Here is a 22,903-nt window from a genome sequence, read left to right as displayed (position 1 = left end):
CATAATGGATTTTTTTTTCCAGCTGGTCAGTCGGACCAGTAGTTAGTTATAGTAGTCTACTAGCCCTGCCAATATTTTCACCAGCATATCAAGAAAGAATGATCTTTTTATATTTTTATTTTAAGATGTGCATTTTTTCTGTATTTGCTAGAAATATTTGGATTTTTCTATAAACTTCAAGTTTTCTTTTCAACATTTTGTTTATAAATCTGTTTTATAATCTTTTTTCTTTCTTTTTTTCTTACAAGAAGACAATTAGTAACAAGCTAGAAATTATAGCTATAATGTATCTCCATAAATTGACTTAGAAACTGTTACTGGAAATTTAAAGTTATAGCAAATTAATCCTAGTATATGAATTTTATCAAGTTATTTTAGTCCCTTTTAGGTCATTTAAGATTAACACATGGTTATTTATTGAAAGGTGAAGAACCACCGTCATGCTTTCCTTGTCAAACGTCAATGACTGTTAATCATATTTTACTGGACTGCACTGTTTTTAATGTAAATAGACAATGTTTTAATTCATAGATGTGTGTAGCTGATTATGTGTCACCTGAATAGACATATTCTCTTATATTCATCTTAAATGTCTTATATAGTTTTTTGTTAATTGTATGACTTTTTATTCACTTTGATCTCACCATGAAGAAAGCCTTGCTGCTGATATGGCTTTACATTTAACATAAATAAATGTAGTGGAATTTTAAGGAATTCAGTCTTTAACTGACATGTCTCCTGTTTCCTGATCTTCCAGGCATAACCTGATGCAGATGAGCTGGCATTACAATCCCAAAATGAGGCCCAGCTTCCAGGAGATCATCGAGATGCTCCGGGAGGATCTGCATCCCTCGTTTCAGGAGGTCTCCTTCTTCTACAGTGAGGAGAACAAGCCGCCTGAGACGGAAGAGTTTGATATGGACCTGGAGAACATGGAGAGCATCCCGCTGGACCCTTCCTCGTACTCTCAGAGGGAGTGCTGTCTAGATGGGGACGAGGGCTCATCCGTGGGCCTTCGAGGGAGTTATGAGGAGCACGTGCCATATACGCATATGAATGGCGGCAAGAAAAATGGACGCATCTTATCCTTACCCCGATCTAACCCGTCCTAATATTATTAACCCAATCAAGCTATATTAGAATTATTTTTTTTTCATCATTTTATAGATTCACTTTTATTGAGCTCTATATCAGAAGCCCTTCAGAAAGGAATCTCAGGACATTCGTTTTCTTCTTTACTGCCTCAGTATATGATGATGATACAGGGTGCAGGCTTTTTTTTGTATTTAAAGAAGAAAATACACTTTAACTGCTTCTTTTCTTTTTTCTTTTTGTTTTTTTATATATATATATTGCCAAGTTTCAAGGACTGGTCAAATGGAACAAACTGTGAATTTAACCTCAGACAACCAGAAGGCTGCTTTAAACCATACATCTCCTCAGACTCTCTCCTCATCCACCAACTCTCTCCAGAAAAAGACAAAATATAGATTAAAAAAAAAAAAAAAGTGACCTTACTCTGTTTGTGGCCTATGTCATGACAACATGGAGTTGTGTCTGAATCTGTACACTTTGGGCTTTGGTGGCAAACCTGTTGAACTTGGGAACTGTAGGATGACATTTAGCGTCCTTCCGAGAAATGTCTACAGGTACAAGACACTGCTTTTCTACCTGCTACTCAGTATTCCAGACTACACAGAGAGAACGAACAGATTTTTGGACTCTATTTTTTTATTTATTTGCTTGCCTGTGCTCTTTTTCTTCTTTTTCCCCCCTGGTGTTCACACATTTACAGCTGAAGGATATTTAAACTGTTTTCAGGACTTTTGACTAAAAGAGTTCCTCAGATTGACCAATAGTTGCTGCTTTGATATATTTTAGTGGGTATAGATGATGATAAAAGTATATATAAAAATATTATTGATGTTTTTGTACAGTTGATGTCGTCATTCGAGTTATTGCCGGTTGTAGAAATGTTTTTACATGTTTGTCTCGAATCTTTATTTTTTCTAATCCGAAAATTATACTAATCATCCTGGACCCCTGATCAGCCAGCAGCTCCAAGATGCACAGGAGTATCTACTAGACGCCTTTGTCTTCAGATGTCAAATCTTGATATCAATGGAAATAACTGCTGTAAATAAAGCAGTGAGGTGCATTCGAGAAGAGCGAATAGATGTGTTTCTGTCGTGTTTTTCTTGCGAGTAATAGTGTGAACTTGTGAGTGGTTGTGAGAAAGTCTTTCAAAGCACAGGCCATAGAAAGAGGATCGTTTTATCAAAGGAAGTGTTTTACATCAAATTCGCACAATTTGTGCGATAACTAAACTGTGAAGAGACATGTGACAAAAATGCAAGATCATGATAAAATTCATCCCACAAACAGGAAGTTGTCTTTTATTTATATTTAATATAAATCTATATTTTCAAGTTTAACGATGTCAGCCTAATTGGGATTCTTTAGTCACTGATAAATAATAAATCATATATAAATATACAAATAAAATCATTGGATAGAGGCGCAGAATAGTGGTCCACCCTCTTTCACAAAGATCCACCTTCAACTTAAGTGATGTTCGACTTCACCGCCAGGTGTGCTAATTGGAATGCGCTTTATATTTTCTGTAAGAATAAAGCATTTGTGAAACACCCATTTTTTTTTTCAATCTGAATGTCACCCCGGTGGAAACGCATTCATTAATAAAACTTCAACTTTTCAAACTTTACATTTTTTTTTAAATATATATATTTTCTTTTTACTTTTTAAGTAAACCATCCAGTATTAAAATGACTTCCTTCCTGTTCTACCCAGTATAACGTCTCCTTCAACTTTTAAGGCTCCTCAGATTTTTATAGGGGATTAATTTCTCCTGTTCTCCACATTATTGTGTCTCCTTACACTCCTGCACCTCCTGACAGGATAGCGGATCGGGCTCCACAGGTCCCGAACTCTTGGGGCTGGCCTCTCCTCTTCACCCCAGTCTATTACTGGGTCGTCGTCGTCGGTCCATGAGAAGGAGACGGAGAAGTTTTCGCCGTGGTGGAGGGACATTTCACCAGCCGCCCTCAGGTCTGTCTGGCGTGCTTCAATCTCCTCTTCCCCACTATCCTGCCTGTCTCAGGCGCCAAGATAATGCCAAGACACGGCAGATTTCGGATAGAGGGTTGACATCTTCACAGGACGACTCGGGACTGAGGCGCTTTTTGTTGCTACGCTATCCATTACTAGCTTTACTACTTGACAACTGCGAGATGTGAGCGGTCTGGCCAGTGACCAGAGCAGGTTCTGTGGAATGCAGTGTCGATTATGTCACTGTGCCATAATATAATATGGACAGCAAAATTCCATTTTCATTAAAAAGTGGAATGCAAAGTCATTCAAGCGGAGTTATTTTCTCTTATAGGCTACGTGGCCCAACCTCACACTTTCAATTTCATTTATTTAGATTTATTTCTATTTTCTCCCCTTTATCCCAGTCCACTTCTTTTACTGTCTTGTTTACTTCAGGAAATCTAAATCTAGTTGTCTTGTTGCTGAAATATTTAATACAGGTGAGGCAGGGTTATTATCGTAAATTAAAACTCAAATCTAAAAAAAAAATCATTACTTTAAATAAAATAGCCTAAACGTTAACTAAAATATAAAGAACTAAACGTAGGCTATCATTTAATTCAGTTTCACCTGATGTACTAAAATAACTTACACTAAACTGAAATAAATAAACACTATAGACATTAAAAATAATTAAAAACACAACAAAATTACTAAATCTTTAAACAAATTTAATCAAATAAAACTAATTCAAAATATTAATAAAAATTATAATAGAATTACAGTTATATTAAAATAACATTGGTGTGAACTGTGAAGAAAAGGAGGAGTGCTGCTGGATGTGTGAACACCTTCTTATACTGTCTATGGTGAACACAAACCCCGCCGCCTTGTTCCCGTCATGCCTCGAGTGAAGCAACGCTGAAGTGTGTGCGTGCGCGCGCGCGAGTGTGTGTATGAGGACACAACCATCGTTCCTGTATATGTGCACTGCACTTGTTGTTACCGGTGTGGTGGATGCCTAAGAAAAGAAACTGTGTCGAAAAAAGAAGATAAGATAGTAAAGAAAAGAAACTGTCCCGAAAAAGGTGGATAGGATATTATGTGATGTTTCTTTAAAAATGGTAAGTTAAGTAGAAACTTTTGTAGCTAAAGTTTGCGCGAGCCTCTTTGTGTTTAAAGTTTGCCATCAAGGCCTCGTGTTATTTAATTGGCGTTGTGGTTCATAGATTACAGAACATGTATTCTCATTTCTAAATCATCTTTTTGACTTTGTTTAGAGATATACGACGTCTTTTAAAGGCTACTTATAGAGTTTTTCGTGGCCTATCATTCATTTTTCTTTGCGGCTGTTCTTTAGAGGAGTGTGGCGTATACCAGTAGCAGGAAAAGTTTCGCCGTGATTTCACTTTAGGATTAATAATGGTGTCTCTTCTGAAATAATCACCATGTGTTTTTTTGTTTGTTTTTTGCATGGCTGAGCATGGCATGTTTATTGTTGCGAGTAGATGTGGTCAATGAAACCATGCCATGTTTTATGATCTGTTGATTGCTTTGTTTACACTTGTCCTCTGGTCTGATGATGAGTCATGAAGGATGGGTTATCTGTTCGATCATTGCATTCCTCGAAATCTGTTTCTTGATTAATGCCTCACTCGCTCATGACACTAGTTTCACCAGTGTCAGATCTGTAGAAAAGCTGAGTGAGGTTGGTTTGTGGTCCTGGGAATTTGTGTTTGTAAGATAATCAGACTTTTCCTCCCGTGTTCTAGATACTTTTACTTAATCCAGCAGTGACTAGAATATTTTTCAGTTTCACTAATAACGTTTCAAACCTCATACTGGTATCTGTTCAATCAGTCACTAGTCCTTATTATTTTGTAATACTGCCTGGGTTGTGACGCATTATTGCAACATCAACAAATAGCAAATTTATGCTATTTTTTTCAATGGGAATTTGTGGTTCAGATGTCAACTATTCGTTTCCGACTAATATGTTTTCCATTTGTTCATGGTACCAATTTGAATAACTCCGTTAAGTACTTTAGCTACTTGTAACTATTCAACTAGTTACTAGTATATATTTTGTTTTTTTCCTGGTAGTAAACATTTAGACACTTGTATCTCTTTATAAACACGTGTGTGTTCCAGTTGTTTGTAGTAATGTTTAAACTTTTTTTCTTATAGGGACATTTTAATTTAACTATAAAGTCAGCATTGATATACCGTTGATATATTAATATATTTTTTTATTAAATTGTGTTTTAGTGCATAAAGTTAATCTAAATGAAAAGATGAACTAAAGGAGAAATATTGCCTTTGCAACTAGTTTTTTTAAATATTTTAAGTAACAAAAATGTTTTTTTTTAATGGTTTTAGTTAACTATAATAACCCTGACTAGTCATTAAAATGACAGTTTTTTTTAAAAAAAAGTGAAACTAGTGTCTCATAAATAAGAAATAATATCTAATAAATCACCAGAAAACCAGGAATAGATACACTAACTACTATTATGATTGTAGAAGAAAGAAGTACTAGTGTTGAACAAGAGCTTGTGTCTGAATTAATACGACCCGTAACTCGTACTGGTATAAAATGAAGAAATAATAAATGAAGTACTAGTAACATATAAATAGATACTATTTACAACTTAGTATGTTACAGCTTAATAAACCTATGGCTTTCAATATAATATGTTAACATGAAACTGCTACTCGGTCAGTCTGTCCCTTTACTCTGATCAAGAGCCCAACAAATTCAACTGAGACAAACTAGAATCTCAAAAAAAGCTTGTCTTGGACTAGCAGTAAAGGTCAGCATCTTTTAAGGTTATGTGTAATCTGTAGCTTATCTGTTTTTGTGTGTGTGAAACAGAGACTTTCTGTATTTTATCTGGCCTGTTGATGTGTGAGAGGGGGAGGTTGGCTTCATGGTCATAGGCAGTTTGCAAGCCAGGCATTTTTCACACAGTAACAGAACTAGTAAATCAGTTACAGCATGTGTAAACAAGAAATTCTCGCATTTTGCAGCTGCTGAATCCATTATCACACCATGAAAACCAGAGCGAACCAGTTAATATTAATGTAACCAATCAATGCCCTCCCGCTGTTTTAGTTCAAAACGGCGTTTTTTAGTTTATTAGATAGCCTAAACAATGGCTATGGTGGAGGTGTCAAATTTCGTGTGTCTTATACTAAATCTAAAGGAAGGAGGGCGTTTGTTGTTTCTACTCTCTGCTGCAGAGTGGAGCAGCCTGCTTTTCTTGTTTGACCGATAAGCATAAACCTTAGCCTCATTTCACTTGGCTATATTCATGAATCATCTCCATCCAGCGGCAGCCTGCAGCAGAAGTTATCATTCAGCTAGAATAGTACAGTAATGAAACCACCTGCATTACATAACTGCATTATTTTAGTGCGACTCGGCTCATGCAATGATCCTTCTTGGTCCCCCAGCAATTTGAAGTGCAAAGTCAGTGCCTTTAACCGCCATTCATCAAGGTGCAGCTGAATTTGAGTGTGAAATGTGCATCCTAGTCAGTATCCTTCTCCTCATAATGAAGCACTAGTCATGTGTTTATGAACAGGTTTGCTCTTCTCTCGTCTTTTATTTAGCCTTCATGCACTTTACACATGCTAGTCTTTATGAATGAATGTATTGTTTGAATAGCAGCACACACATTGTTCGAGTGCTATTAAGCATTGTTAGTGTGCTAACAAGGTGTATCATGCCTTGAGGATGAAGCTGTTTGCCATTGTAACAGCTGAGTGCTTTACAACTGTAGCCATATCAAATTTATAAGTTGAACAAGGTGATTATTTTTTCTATTAAGACAGTTTCTCCCATCACAACTTAATATGACAGCAATAAAATTATAAGGTAGTTCACATAAAATTGCAACGCAATAGAAGATATTGAAGAATATCTTTTTTTTCTTCATACAGTGAGATTCAGTGGAGGCCAGTGTAGTTTTAGATCTTGCTTGTTCTACATAAGGAAATCATATATATATATATATATTAGTCTTGTCTTTTCTATTTTCAGAATTAAGCCTTTGAACAGTTGACTTGCCATCACATGGTGTCCTGCACTGTCATCCAATACTTCATCTAAAACTATTTTAAGCAGCATTTTTCTAATTATTATTAATTAACTTGCCATTGTTATGACCTTTTATAATAATTAACAAACTACATGGAATTTTTGTACATTTGAAAAGTCACATACCTCACTTTAGGACTAATTCTGAGGTGGAGTGCAAAAATGCTTAAAGGTGATTAAAATGGCGAAAACCTAGTGACCCGACAAAGCATCTTTAATAGGCAGTGCTTGCCTTTTTATATAGATCTGTAAATCTTTACCGAAAACTAGATGTTGTAAAACAAAAGCAAATAGAAAGTTTGGGGTCAGTAAGGCTTCAGTTCAGACTGCAGGTATAAATCTGCACTTCCATATGTGGTCCTTAATCCGATACAGGTCAGATGTTTTGCAATGCGACCTCAGTCTGAACAGTCATTACGTAATTCATGCGACTTTCATGTCACTCTAGTCTAGAGCAACATTCATCTCAATTCTGCACTCATGGGAGTCACTTCAAAGATAATACATACCTGAAGTTATCAAGACCGTTGCGAAAGGCAGTCAGTGGAAGGACAGTGATGTGTCAGAACTTATCAGTGACATCTCTATACAAGCAAAACATGAGATCTTGTATCATAAATGTTTAAAAACTCTGCTCTCTTTTTTCTCATCTTTGTTTTCTTTATATTGCCTGTGCATAAATTCACAGTCTTCCCCAGGAGATTACACTAATGAATAACTGCGTGTGATTACTTCCGTATGAAAGTGTGCAGCATGACGTCTTTTTATCGTTCTTTTTTCCGTTTTCAGTTCAAGACCTTAATCTGTTCACACTGGAGTCTGATATTGGCCACATTTAAAACAACAATGTGAACTGCTGTACAGAAAAATCGCATCTGAGCAATAAATCGGAATTGATCGCTAAGGCTCTCAGTGTGAACGTAACATTTTTTGAATGTTTTTGAAAGGAGTGTATTACGCTCGTGGTGTTTTCAGCATCTGCCATCTCACATGTGGACACTCCACATAAACTTAATCTTCAGAGCTGCTTGCAGAGTTCATTTCGTTGCTAATGTATTAACTAATGTTAACTTATTGTAAAGTGTTAGCAAATTAAATAATTAAAATGTAACCAAATAAAATTTGATCATTATCATCATCATCATCATCAATAATGTAAATAAATAATAATAGATACAACATTTGATTTGAATAATGTAGCAATAAATGTTCAAATTAACATTAACTAAGAAGGATAAATACTTTAGAAGTATTTCTCTAATGTTAACTAATGTAGTTAAATAAAAAAACAGAATCCAAATTAAAACAGACTACACAGAATTTATGCAAAAAATTAAACATTTCACATAATTTATTATTGTTATTATTAAAATGTTAAATTAAGTTGTTACATTTTTATGAATTCAAATGATTAGACATCCTTTTTTTATTAATATTTAATTAAACCATTAAAATGGAAAACACAGGGAAAAAGATAGGCCCTAGGAAACTGATTTTTTTTTTTAGGATTCTTTGATGAATAGAAAGTTCAAAATAACAATTTATTTGAAATAGAAATCTTTTGTTACATGATAAATATCTTCACTGTCACTTTTGACCAATTTTGAATGTGTCCTTCCTTGCATAATAAAAGTATTCATTTAATAATACTTTATTAAAAGTGTTAATTTCTTTCAAAACACAAAATAAAACTCACTGACCCCAAACTTTTGAAAGAAAGTGTTTGATTAATTACATTATAAATTTGGCTGTTGGATCTGTGTAAAAAAAATTAATAATTCTTTCTTTTTTTGTGTGCTTCAAAGCCTTACATACTTGAAACTGGAAGAAACATTTCATCTCTTTTGGATAAGGCAAATTAAAATCTACATTTTTATTCAAATTTTACTTTCCTCTGATTTTGTCAATACTTTTTTTGCTCTAGTAAAAAACTACAGTCCAAAAATAAAGATCCATTTAAAAAAAAAGCAAGCCTGTTTACTGTAGTCATGTCTTCTGCTCTTTAACCTTGTCTGACAAGAGCTTAGGTATGTGACAAACTAAAACCAGTTTGCTGTTTCAGAGAAGAAACAGATTTGTTTCATTATCCTCTTTTCCCAGGAGTGAACTGGAGCCTTACATTAGCACGTCCCTTCTCTTGCCTGTGTCTAGTATAGCCTCTTTGTTGTTGCTTTTCATTTAGCAAGACACTTTTATCCAAAGCGACTTACATTGGATTCAATATATAGATTTTATTACATTATATCAGTTTATCATTTATCATCTTATAAGTTTATGCATTCCTTTGATCAGTCCTCCACTTCAGCATGTGCGTGTGCAGGAGTCAAACCAAAACAGATCATACCTGTATGTTCACCAGAAGTGTAACCAGAGTGAATCATGTCAGATACACTTCTGTAACCTTTACTTGCACCGCATAAATAGATTTTAAAGCAAAATGTGTGGAACAGGGATATTCATTCATTTGATCTTACTCCGTTCTTATGTTGTGTAGCCTATATGGATCCATTTAAATGATTGTTTGCACAAATTTCTTGTATAATGAATAATGGTTATTTTCAGTTTTAATGACATGACAAATTAGTGCCCTACTCGAAGCCACTTAAACGAACATTTAAGGTTAATTGCAGTTTATAAAAACTGACAAATGCTGCCAATTACCACAGAAAATAGTTTCCACTTGTCCCTTAGTTTGGGAAAAAATGGCAATGCATTGATTTATATCTTGATTTATATTCAGCTAAATGTACACATGTAAATCCTGGAAACCCAGTAACTTCTACATTGTATCTGGATACCAGGAAGAAACTTGTTGATGCTTCTACATTTGTATTTTATCCAGAATGTTCCTTTAAATTACAGACCCAAAGCTAACTTTCTGCTTCTATGCTCAGGTCTGACAGAGACTATTCATCCTGCATTTGGCTGTATCCGCTCCATGACTTACCTGGCAGGCATGACCCTCTCACAGCAAAGATAAACCTTCATCCTCCAGCCTTTAAAACCTCCTCTGGTTATCACTGCGGCCACAGGTCAGTGCTCTGGCATCCTGGACAGGAACTGTAGTAACAGTACAGCAGCAACTTTTATTCAGCAAGGACACATTAAATTGATCAAAAGTGACTGATAAGAATCCAAAATATCACAGTTTCCACAAAAATATTAAGCAGCATAATAAGAAATGTTTTTGAGCATCAAATCATCATATTAGAATGATTTCTGAAGGATCTTGTGACACTGAAGACTGGAGTAATGGCTGCTGAAAATTCAGCTTTGCCATCAAAGTTGCTACAAAATTGTCACTGTTGATAACAATAGCGGATTATTAAGAGTGATATCTGCCATTACAGATAATGATAGCTTGATTTTAAGGAAAAGAAATCTCAGCCAAATAATGCTGTAAACTATACAGGGAACCCTCTCATTTGCTACATTGTTATAATATTAGAGGTTAAAATTAACAACAGAGCCCAAACTATTATATTCAACTGCTATTTATATTCAGATATAATAATTACACTCAAATAAAAATTAAAATGTTTGTATACAGCTCAAAAGCACATAAAGTTGCTTTCATAAACACTTGTCTTCATGACAAATTTCTTCAAGCATACAGATGTAATTAACAGTAAACTCCTCTCTAGTGTTTTTATTTATAGCTAACTAACAAACTGAACATGGGATAACTTTCCTCAGGTAAATGCAACATTAAGTGACATATTGTTCACAAGCTGTTTTATTAACATCTTTCCGTCATTGAAACATAAATTGAGCGATTACATGAGACATGATACATTTCGGTAAGTTGTACTGTATCTTTCAATATACCTGTTCATGCATCTATATCATGTTTCTTGCTATAACCTGTATTAAAGTGGAAGAAAAGACTCACTGGCTGCAGTGATCGGTCACGTCACATTTAAAACAGTCAAAAGCCCATTTATTGTTTGAATTTTATGATAAAATGTACTGATTTTGACTGATTTGAAAAAAGATTAATTTGAAAGCTGAGACAGCGCAACACTCTTTACAATTATTGGATGTCTATGAGTGCTACAAATAAAGTTTGGTGTAAAGAAAAACTGCGGACCTGGTAACCCTTGCTTGAACTACGAGTCAAATAGAGCCTGCTATAACGTTGCTATTTTTTAACTGTTTATTGTTGCATTAACTTAGACAGCCTTAAATTCAATACAAGACACTTTCTTCACACACACACACACACACACACACACACACACACACACACACACACACACACACACACACACACACACACACACAGTATGAGTTGCTGTCTGACACGTTTTTCAGCCCCCTTTTGATGGACGGTATAATTGGCCTTGATCATCGGCTGTTTTTAAACAATACAGATTATTGGTTGATATTGTCGTTTAGCCCTAATATTACTTTTTATACTGTATTTTTGAACAAATAAATGTAGCCATGGTAAAAATAAGACTCTTTAAAAAAAAAATCTTGAACTGCTCTAAAATTTTGAACAGTAGCATAGTGCTGATCAACCTGGTCAGTGGCATGTTTATGAAACCTGTTTATTTTTATGATTCCATTTAGTGGCACAAAAATGATATGCTTCAACCTCCAAAACTGAGTGTCTAACAATGTTTCTTAACTGTTTTAATTGTCTTCTGGCTGTCTTTTAGTTTTTCAGAACATAAGATGGAAGAAATCGATTCTGTGAGAGTCAAGTCCTTGCCAGAAGATTCAAATGTCCTGTCCACATATTCTGCTGACTCCATCAATATTGACGGTTGGCTATTTAACCCGTTTACTGTAGCCATTAAACTTGTTGTCATCACAGGTCTTGTTTGTTGATGTCAATGGGAAGTGTATATTTACTCCTCTTCTACACAGATGGTCGTTATAATGCGCTGCGTGAAGAACTAGAAGCAGAAGCTCGGGATTTTGAAGCTCCCACCTGGAGTTTAGCTGTTGACCAGCAGTATTTAAAAAACTATTCTAAAGATGCCATTAAAAGACAGGATGTAATACATGGTAAGGGGTGTTGTTACTTTTTTTGTCTCGTAGAAATTTTATTTGAGCAATACAAAAAAAGACAGTTATTGTTTTTATGACAGAGCTGATTCAGACTGAAATAAACCATGTGCGGACGCTAAAGCTGGTTTTGGGCGTGTACGTGCGAGAACTGCGTGAGACCCTGCAAATGGATGAGACACGATTGGAAAGGCTCTTTCCACAGGTGGATAACCTTCTGCTGGTGCACCAGCTTTTCCTCAACCGCCTTAAACAGCGAAGAGTCGACTCCATGGAGGCAGGCAGTACCCAGAATTACTACATCCACAATATTGGAGACATCCTCATCGCACAGGTATCTTTATCATATATCTGCTGTAGGATGTGCATAGATACAGTGAGGAAAATAAGTATTTGAGCACCCTGCTATTTTGCAAGTTCTCCCACTTAGAAATCATGGAGGGGTCTGAAATTGTCATCATAGGTGCATGTCCACTGTGAGAGACATAATCTAAAAAAAAAATCCAGAAATCACAATGTACGATTTTTTAACTATTTATTTGTATGATACAGCTGCAAATAAGTATTTGAACACCTGAGAAAATCAATGTTAATATTTGGTACAGTAGCCTTTGTTTGCAATTACAGAGGTCAAACGTTTCCTGTAGTTTTTCACCAGGTTTGCACACACTGCAGGAGGGATTTTGGCCCACTCCTCCACACAGATCTTCTCTAGATCAGTCAGGTTTCTGGGCTGTCGCTGAGAAACACGGAGTTTGAGCTCCCTCCAAAGATTCTCTATTGGGTTTAGGTCTGGAGACTGGCTAGGCCTCATCTGACCACATGACTTTCTCCCATGACTCCTCTGGATCATCCAAATGGTCATTGGCAAACTTAAGACGGGCCTTGACATGTGCTGGTTTAAGCAGGGGAACCTTCCGTGCCATGCATGATTTCAAACCATGACGTCTTAGTGTATTACTAACAGTAACCTTGGAAACGGTGGTCCCAGCTCTTTTCAGGTCATTGACCAGCTCCTCCCGTGTAGTTCTGGGCTGATTTCTCACCTTTCTTAGGATCATTGAGACCCCACGAGGTGAGATCTTGCATGGAGCCCCAGTCCGAGGGAGATTGACAGTCATGTTTAGCTTCTTCCATTTTCTAATGATTGCTCCAACAGTGGACCTTTTTTCACCAAGCTGCTTGGCAATTTCCCCGTAGCCCTTTCCAGCCTTGTGGAGGTGTACAATTTTGTCTCTAGTGTCTTTGGACAGCTCTTTGGTCTTGGCCATGTTAGTAGTTGGATTCTTACTGATTGTATGGGGTGGACAGGTGTCTTTATGCAGCTAACGACCTCAAACAGGTGCATCTAATTTAGGATAATAAATGGAGTGGAGGTGGACATTTTAAAGGCAGACTAACAGGTCTTTGAGGGTCAGAATTCTAGCTAATAGACAGGTGTTCAAATACTTATTTGCAGCTGTATCATACAAATAAATAGTTAAAAAATCATATATTGTGATTTCTGGATTTGTTTTTTTTTTAGATTGTCTCTCACAGTGGACATGCACCTACGATGACAATTTCAGACCCCTCCATGATTTCCAAGTGGGAGAACTTGCAAAATAGCAGGGTGTTCAAATACTAATTTTCCTCACTGTATGTTAGATGCCCTAACAGGCAAGTTTATACTTGAGGCTTAATAGCTAGTTATACGACAAAGACCCATTTCTCTAACTGAATGCTTTGGATCACCAAACTGTCAGTTATATCCAGTGTCCTTTATAGGATCCTTGAGTCCACATTCCCCAGAGCTGAGCTAAGCAGCAGGTGCTTCCTGAAATGAATGGAATTATTGTTTAACATTAAATTAGGATGCCATAAAGTGGCCCCAAAAAGTGGCATTTTTTAATAGATATAGACCATGCACATTTCTCAAGCCAAAGATTAATTGTTATGCTTTAACTTAAAAAAAGGTATTTTGATACTTTAGTGGAGTATGTCTATAATTAATGTGATGAACTACATTGCTAGCACACTTCATACATCCACTAAAATCATCTTGACATGAGTTAAGTAATTTTATAGCAAGTGGCCAAGAAAAGTGAATTAAGTTCTGAGAAAATGTTTCATATCATTATAGTAATATTTCACAATATTAGTATTAGTATTGTACTTTTAATCATATAATTGCAACATATAGTGAGCATAAGAGACTTCTTTTAAAAACATTAAAATAATCTTACAGACAGCAAACTTTTGAATGGTAGCGTGTATGTTTAAATGAAGCAGTGTTCATATTTCGTCTTCTTAACAGTGCTTAAATATTTAGAAGTGTAAATATCCTGAATAGTTCTTTATTAACTTCTGGTATTGTTATGAAAATCTTTTGCGTTTATCTTTGGTGCTCTCTGATCTGCATGTTTGTTTGTGTGTGTAGTTCTCAGGTGAAATAAGAGACAGACTGCAATACAGCTATGGAGTGTTCTGCAGTCACCACACCGATGCAGTCAACTTCTCTAAAGACTTAAAGCAAAACAAGAAGTTCCTGGCTTTAATAAGAGTAAGACCTGACCTTTTGTTCTCAAGTAAAAAAAAAAAATATATAGTGTTTTATATAATATTCTTTTAAGAAATGTTATATTTAGTGAATCATTTCACTTTCTGATCATAATTTACTTTTCTGTCCTCAGAAAATATATCAGTTGTCCATTATGCGAAGATTAGGAATACCAGAGATTATTCTCCTTATAACGCAGCGCATCACAAAGTATCCAGTTCTGTTTGAACGTGTCATTAAATACACTGAAGGTACGTTTACTTTGCTTTCAAGAAAAAAGTGTCTGTTCTGTTTTGAGTTTGTATTGTTTTTGTTTTGTTTTGTTTTTTTAATGTAACTCAAAAAAGTAGGACATTAAAATGTTAACATACACTTCTGTTCAAAAGTTTGGGGTCGGTAAGATTATTTTTATTGTTCTTTACAGAAGTTCCTTATGCTAACCAATGCTGCATTTATTTGACCCAAAATACAGTAAAAACAGTTCTATTGTGAAATGTTATTGGAATTTAAAATAAGTTTTCTATTTTAATATATTTTAAATGTAATTTATTCCTGTGATGGCAAAGCTGAATTTTCAGGATCATTCAGTCTTCAGTGTCACATGATCCTTCAGAAATCATTGCAATATGCTGATATGCTGCTCAAGAAACAATTATTATGTTATTATTATGTTTAAAACGTTTTTTTTGTTGTTGTTGAATAGAAAGTTAAAAACATTCATTTTCAACTGATTTCAAACTTTTACGGAAAAGTATATATGAATGCTGAAATACTTGTCAATGAAATATAGCTGAAACAAGTACTTAATTGGCAGTACATCAGAGTTAATCTTTTAATGTCACTTTTGCATGGCAGATTAAACTGTTTGCAGAAATACAGTTTTCATTTAACATATTAATAATGGATATTGTGTCTGAATAGACACAATATATATACAAGCATGTCCATAAGTCACCTTCATTGAGGCTGTATGAGTTTTCATCATTTTGACAGTTGGCTCAGAGGAACACAAGGACTTGGTACGAGGTCTAGACTTGCTGAAAGAGACCATATCACAAGTGAATACTCATGTGGACGACTTTGAGAAAGCGACAAGGCTAAGGGACTTGAGCAGTAAGCTGGAGCCCAAGTCCCAGGTTAAGATGACCCACGGGCGAGTGTTCCGCAGAGAGGACATGGTACAGGGCGATAGGAGGCTGCTTCACGAGGGCATGCTCAACTGGAGGTTAACTTCTAACAAAAGCAAAGGTGATCATTGTATCATTTACATATCTATTAAAATCATGCCTGGACTTAAATTAAAACAGTATGGTTCTGATGCAATAAGCCATTATATTTAATTTTTTTTATGTCATTTTGCTTCACTTTGATCATTTGATAGGTGACAGACATTTCCGTATTTTCTCTCTTATTCCTTTAGATGTCCTTGTCTTGCTGTTGTCAGATGTTTTGCTGCTGTTACTGGAGAAAGATCAGAGACTTACCTTTGCCTCTCTGGTGAGCAGAATGTAATCATTTGCATTTTGTTTATGTATAGCATACAGTAGGCTTGCTGCGATAGTCTGTTTTACCGTTGTTACACGGTGTTCAGCCGTACACGATCACATTACTTGCCCACCGTGTCACCGGTGATTATTATAGAAATAAAAACCATTTAGTTAATTTAGACAACAGATGCTACAATTATAAACTGAAGGTGTCTTCTCTGCTCCATACAGCACAAACTGCAGAGTCGCAGCGCAGTGCAGCTGAAGTCAGATTTCATTTATTACGTGTTGAGGCTAGAGTGAGGTGAGGTGAGATGACTGACAGGACGATGCAGGAGGATGTTGAGCACAGATCCTGAGCGTCATTGACAAATATCCCATTTTGTAAAATGTGCGGTCCGTACCACTGCTCCCTATACACAGAGTACACATGATCGTAAATTCAAAAGGGATTTCAATACCCCGCATATAGAAAGCGGCTCTCTGATGTCCATAAGTTTTAGGCCTATAGACAGAGTACGCGTGATCACAAATTCAAAATCGAAAGTGAAAAGTGAGCCCCCCCCACCCCCCCGGTGTTATCAGTAGTACCGGACATCCCTTGCATACCGTTGCCGTTATCATTAAATGTCAGCATGTTCTCTGCCCCTGTAGGATGGTAAGCCTGCAGTGATTTCACTGCTGAAGCTCATTGTGCGTGAAGTGGCTCATGACGAGAAGGCCATGTTTCTGATCTCCGCATCCTCGGACACTCCTGAGATGTATGAGTTTCACACCTCCTCCGGAGAGGAGCGCAACACCTGGCGAGACAAAATCTGGAAGGCCGTGGAATGGTATGTTTCATAAACATCTTTGATATTTTTTTTTATATACACTACCGTTCAAAAGTTTGTTGGTAATTTTTTTAACCAAATTCTCACCAAAGCTGCATTTATTTGATAAAAAATACAGTAAAAACAGTAATACTGTGCAATTACAGTAACATTGTGAAATAACAGTAACATTACTTACAATAAACATTTCTTATTATTATCAATGATGAATATTTTTGGGGAAACGGCGATACATTTTTTTTTCAGGATTCTTTGATGAATGTATTAAAGGTTTGTTAAAAATAGTTCAGAATAGTGAAATCTAAGTAATATATAAAATGTTTTTTTGTTTTTTTTTCTAACATTGTTATTCTGATTATGTTTCAGCTGTCCAGAAGATGAGGAAGAGGAGCCAGAAGAACTACCTGTGAGGATCCGGGACTTTCAAAGTAACATGCAAATTTCTGTATCACAATCTATGATCAGTCTTCCTTCCTCTACTGTAAAATGAATTGATGTCACATTTAACGTATTGGCTTTTCTTTTTCAATGCTGTTTTCTGAGTAGGGAAGCTTTCTATGCAGGATGCATTGATAGAGCAGAACCTTACAGAAAAGATGAGGTTATTCACCGGCATTGCAGCCTATGTGACAGGTGTTACTGACATCTCACCAAGTGAGCGCCATCTGCTGCGTTGGAATGCAACAGACCCCCTGCAGGGGGAACAACTTCTCGCCAGAGCCCTAAAAGATGGTGAGACTTGCACTACACAGCAGAAAGGGGAATTCATGCTTATATTCAGATTGACATCTTACGGTATTTCTCTGCAGAATAGAGTGTAAACTTGGCTTACTTTTTATTTACATTTCAAGTGAAAAGCCTTATTAGGTGCTGTTGTACTGTATTTTTGAATGGTCACATTTTAAGACTTTTTTTTTTGGTTAATGTATGCTTAAGTTGAATACTAAAGCATGGTGGATTGTAATCTATGTTTATAATCTTTCTTCAGTGGAGATTTTACAAAACTTGCTGGTAACATGTGAGCAGGGCCAAACTCCTCCTCCTGGTGAGGGGATGGATCTGGTGCCACTACCCAAGAGACCTGACGCTTTCAGAGGCTTTGAGAGCGATACCTACATGCTACCTGGAAGTAAGAGAAACTTTCTTTGTTTCATGACATTAATGTAATGGTTACATATTCATTGCCATTGACCAATGGACTGGTTGTTTGTAGATGGTATTGCGAGTTTAGTGGAAAGCTCGAGGGACAGAAGTCAGTGGTCCAATTATTCTAATGAGAACCCGGAGCTGTCGGTGAGCTGACACTACAGTATCACGCTTGTTATTTTTTTGGAGAAGTACTGATATAAACCAAAATGTATGTTCTTGCTTTTGACCCATTAGGCAGATGACGAGATAACTCTAGAGAGCTGGAGTGCGTACCTGTCAGTCTTCTTCCCCAAAGCAGAGGTGAGATATAATATTCTTGTGTGTTTGGAATAAAGAAGCCGCTTTTCCTCAAAACTTTGGATGATTGACAGTGTGATGATAACTGTAAAGCGGCCTATATACTATCTCTGATAAACCACAGACTGAAAATCATTCATTTACAAAGAGAGAATTCTGGGAGCAGCATGGAGTTCGGAGCATATGCGAATGCGGAATTTTCAGATCCGATTTGATTATCTTCGTTTAAGTTAAAATATTTGAACTTTTGCGGCTTGATTGTATGTGACTGCCCAACTGGATGTGATGTAATCAAATCTATGAGTGCAAAGTGAGAATTACCAATATTTTATGTCCACTAAAACAGTATTTCTATAAAATGGGCCGTTATGAATAACTTTGTCTGACATTATTTTATAACATTAAATAATTATTTACATTGATTAGCTCTAGAAAAACCTATTTTTAGTGTCTTTTGTTCTGTGTGGACTCATCTATTGTCTCTTCATTCATTTTAGTATGGTGAACAAGTGGATGGTGCTTTCAAAGCAATTTGAAAGTTATGTGCGAAATGCAACGATCATATGCGAATGTCGGAGAAAGTTAAAAAGACAGTTTAAGGTTGAATGATGTTGTCACTCCCTAAAAACCTAAATCCAATCCTATTTATCCAAACCTGCCTCACTGTTAAAATTGTATATGAAATTTGACCAGGTCAGATTTCATGTTTGTTTTTTCTTTTGTGTAGTCAACTTACTTTAAACACGTGTTACTTTTATTGATCATTTTCTGTTTTTATCTCCACAGCTTTATGACATTGTAACTAAACTGTCTCAGAAACTTTACAGCCTTCAGGTAATCCAAACTTTAATTATGCATTTCATGTAGTGCTTCTCTCGTAATTATCCAATGATTCATTACCTGTTGCCCATGATACTTTCAAATAGAAGATTCGTCTGTGTAGATCCAGATCAGCACAAATGAATCTTTGATTTCCTTATCCGTTCCCTTCCTTCCTCAGTCCATCGTCCAGCAGCAAGAGAGCCACATCGAGGTGCAACGCGCCACTATTGAGGAGCTGATGTCCAGACCCAGGGGCAACACACTCCTGGAGAAGGAAAAGCATCGGAACCTGGAAAAGCAGCGCGAGGAGCTGGTCAACTTCCAGCGGCTCCAGAATCAGCACCGACAGGAGCAGCTGCAGTGGGAACAGGAAAGAGACCGGCAGAGGGAGCAGGCGGAGATCAGGGAGAAGGAGCTGAGGGAGAGAGAACTGGAATGCAGCAAACAGGAAGAAAAGCTGGCAGAAGAAAACCAAGAACTGGCCAGGGCCAGAGCGCAATATCAGGAGGATCTGGAGCGGCTTCGAGACTCTACACGTAATGTGGAGAGGGAGAAAGAAAAGCTGGAGCAGTTGGAGAAGAAGTTTAAGAAGTATGAGAAGAATGAAAACATACCCAAAATTGCCATCTTTCCCCTGGAGAATGAACAGATACAGGTTTGGGCAATATTATATTATATCTGAGAAAAATGTACTGATCTTCTAATGCCACTGATAATTCATACTACACATTAGTGCACATGTAAAATAAAACAATTTCAGACTAAGCAGTTTTTCTGGCCAATACTGTTTTAGAAGTTTGTATATTGGATATATGTGCCATTTGTAAATCAGAAAAAGTGTACATGCATAAAGTTTCCTTTCTCTCTCTAGTTACCTCCTCCACCCTACCCCATATTGAATGTGGTTTCTCCCAGCTTTGAAGAGAGGCCTCCCCTGGTACCACCACGCAGGGAGAGCATCACAGCCCCTCCTGTTAAAGCAGAAGTGCCCATCCACCTCATTAGTACCACCAACCAATCCCACAAAGCCGGCTCTGTCCAACAGAAGATCCCCACCAAGCTGGCCGCCCAACCTAAAGGCAAGGAGAAGCACAGCAAGCACAGGAACTCCCACCAGCGCACCAACAGCGCAGGTAAGAACTGCTTTATGAGCTCCATCACATCAGAGTGTGAGCTGATGCCGTTCCTGGGCTGTGGTGTAGAGGTATCAGTATGTTTTAGCTGATTTAGATTTTGAACATCTTCTCACACTTTTAGCTGGCATAGAGGTGTCTCAGTTACTTCCCATCAAAGTTACAGGAAAGGAAGGAGGCAGTTTAAGAGCCATGAGATCCAACAGTCCTCACCATCTCAGTCCAGGTGAAACTTCTTTATTCTGTCTCACCTCACGTACAGCTTCTTTCTTTCTTAGGATTTGTCAGTGGTTAAAATGTTTACATTTGCTTTGTTTAATGGGATAATTTTACTCCAAACCTCTGTTTGTTTGTTTTTACCTCATATGTGTATCTTCATATTGCTTACATGCAGCACTGTTTTAGTCATTTAAACCATTCGTAGTTGTGTTTCTGCATTAGTAAATCTATTTCTTTGGTGTTTCTGCAGATATGTTTACGCCAGCAGAGAAGTTATCTAGCTCTGTGCCCTCTCATTCAGGAAATGCCATCAGGAGGCACAACACCACTCATAACACACACAGTCCCCAGCCAGGACAACGTAAACCCAAAGACAATGCAGTTCCAGAAGACATTTATTTCTTTTAAAGTTCCTGTGTGATCTGTGGCACTACAACATGAATGCAGTTTTCTTTCCTCTCTAACGTGACCTGCGCTGACTCAAATGCATTTTTCAAAGAAATGAAACCATGCAGATTTTAGTCTTAATCATGATTTCTGTTTTTACTCTTATTTTTATCTTTAATTGGGGAAACAAATATTTGGGAGGAATCATTCCTGGCAGTACTTATGGCTCTTACATTAACCCTTTTTCCTATACAGTCTCTGTTTCCTGACAATCCCAGTATCCTGTTCAGTTCTGCATTACAGAGGGGTCTTTGTCTTAACAATTTGTCATTCCTGTAAATAGCTGTTTTTAGTTATTTATTGTGATTTTATTTCAGGGATGTTTGGCCCCACAAGCGTTACACTGCAAAAGTCTTCATGTTCTTTCTGGACTCTTTATAGGATTTATGTAATCAAGAGCTTTTAGCTGTGACATTTTTAAAAAGTAGACCTATTTAATGTGTGGAAGTTTTGGTTTGAAATGTAAATTTCTTTTTTAAATTTTCTGTCCATTTTCTGCACAGATCAAAGAATCTATTACATTGTTTTGATTGTCAACTGGAAAATAATGTTATATTTGAGCAAATATTTTGTAGTGTTTTAGAAAAAAATAGCCTTGTTTTTCTTTATGACGGGGGATATATGTTCTTAACTACTAAATGTCAGAGGTACCACCTCTTATTTCGTTTTAGTTTCGTCTCATTCATTTATACTGTACATTTTGAGAAAATACAGACTTTCTTCATTAGAAACCATACATTTGTAAATTGTGCAGAGCAAATACAGCTTTTTTTGAGAAACTGTTGCACTTTTAAGTGCTAGCGATTTGCTCAGTGAAATTAACAAACATAAAACCTGTGTGCTCGGTTTTACTTCACATTGTTTGTTATTCAAAAGACAAACTAGGGACCGTCAGTGACGCTAAATTCACTCACTTCATGTCCTATAAATTGATCGCCCAAAAAAAATCAGTTTGAATGAATTATGAATGAACAGGGGGTGGGTGTTGTGAGGTTTTGTGCTCGTGCACGGCTGCGCGCGAAGTCGGAGCTGAAGAAGAAGCTGGCTCAAAACCATAGACAGTATATAAACAACACCCACCCACCCCCTGTCGGTGATTGGTTGGAACACTATTTGTTTTTGTTTTGAGTGTTTGGTGAAATCATTTGTTTTTGTGTCCAGATCTCAGAGCCTAGGCTGCCTACAGAGACGCGGTTTTTTGACGGCATGCTTATGGGGCGGGCAGCTAGCGGATCGTTAGGAAAGATTAGATGAATGTGATATTTTTTTTTTGGGCCTGAAATCACTGATAAAACCTTTAAATAGTTGTGTCCGAAATGACTATACACTATGTATTTATGCACTATGTACTCAACCGTGTAGTGTATGAACTTTATCATTCTGACAAAACCTTATAAAATTCACACACTACACGGTTGAGTACATAGTACATAAATATATAGTGTATAGTGCAGATTTGAATGTTACGGTTTAGACAAAGCTGTGTTTAGTCGAATGAAATGTAAGGTAAGAAGTAATCTACCAAGAGACAGCAGCACAGACTGATGGGATTCCTAGTGCTTGGGGAACAAATAAAAAATTATAAAACATATTTTATTTGTGATGGAAACCATGTCTCATCTTCAAAAAATATACAAAAAGCATTAGATCCCATATATGTTAAAATAATAGCATTTCAGCAGAACATCCAATAACCACAATATTAGAGTATTATAGGCTATGCATTGTATTGGGTTCATACTGTAAATTGTCTTGGAAATGTCCTAGAAAATGGTGGCCTGAAAAGGACCTTGGTCACTGTGCGCTTG

The 22,903-nt window shown here is 36.6% G+C and overlaps 2 protein-coding genes across 2 annotated transcripts in view; both read left to right on the top strand.

Annotated features, from left to right (window-relative positions):
- Positions 1-2,173, top strand: part of insra (insulin receptor a) — a 61,180-nt gene extending 59,007 nt beyond the window's left edge. The window contains exon 22 of the mRNA XM_079875856.1: positions 758-2,173. Coding sequence (XP_079731982.1) covers positions 758-1,112 — 355 coding nt within the window. The 3' untranslated portion in view covers positions 1,113-2,173. The remainder of the gene's footprint in view (positions 1-757) is intronic.
- A 1,810-nt stretch (positions 2,174-3,983) lies between these two features.
- On the top strand, positions 3,984-22,661 carry arhgef18a (rho/rac guanine nucleotide exchange factor (GEF) 18a). Its single transcript, XM_079877719.1, has 20 exons — positions 3,984-4,175; positions 10,048-10,185; positions 11,818-11,924; positions 12,029-12,169; positions 12,253-12,503; positions 14,589-14,711; positions 14,842-14,959; positions 15,702-15,956; positions 16,129-16,205; positions 16,850-17,028; positions 17,395-17,456; positions 17,575-17,760; positions 18,017-18,157; positions 18,242-18,321; positions 18,412-18,477; positions 19,261-19,308; positions 19,475-19,951; positions 20,168-20,429; positions 20,554-20,655; positions 20,899-22,661. The coding sequence occupies exons 3-20, from the start codon at positions 11,834-11,836 to the stop codon at positions 21,054-21,056; spliced, it is 2,817 nt and encodes a 938-aa protein (XP_079733845.1). The 5' UTR covers positions 3,984-4,175; positions 10,048-10,185; positions 11,818-11,833; the 3' UTR covers positions 21,057-22,661.
- The last annotated feature ends 242 nt before the right edge of the window (positions 22,662-22,903 follow it).

The sequence above is a fragment of the Squalius cephalus genome, assembly GCF_949319135.1.
Source record: "Squalius cephalus genome assembly, chromosome: 7".
Lineage (NCBI taxonomy): Eukaryota > Metazoa > Chordata > Actinopteri > Cypriniformes > Leuciscidae > Squalius > Squalius cephalus.
Note: the sequence above shows the minus strand (reverse complement) of the source record. Positions and strands in the feature narration are given on the sequence as shown.

Coding starts and splice junctions, on each gene's coding strand:
- arhgef18a (XM_079877719.1), top strand. CDS start 11,834: ATGGAAGAAATCGATTCTGTGAGAGTCAAGTCCTTGCCAGAAGATTCA. Junction 17,457..17,574: donor GAGGATCCGGGACTTTCAAA/GTAACATGCAAA, acceptor TTTTCTGAGTAG/GGAAGCTTTCTATGCAGGAT. Junction 18,322..18,411: donor ATGAGAACCCGGAGCTGTCG/GTGAGCTGACAC, acceptor TTGACCCATTAG/GCAGATGACGAGATAACTCT.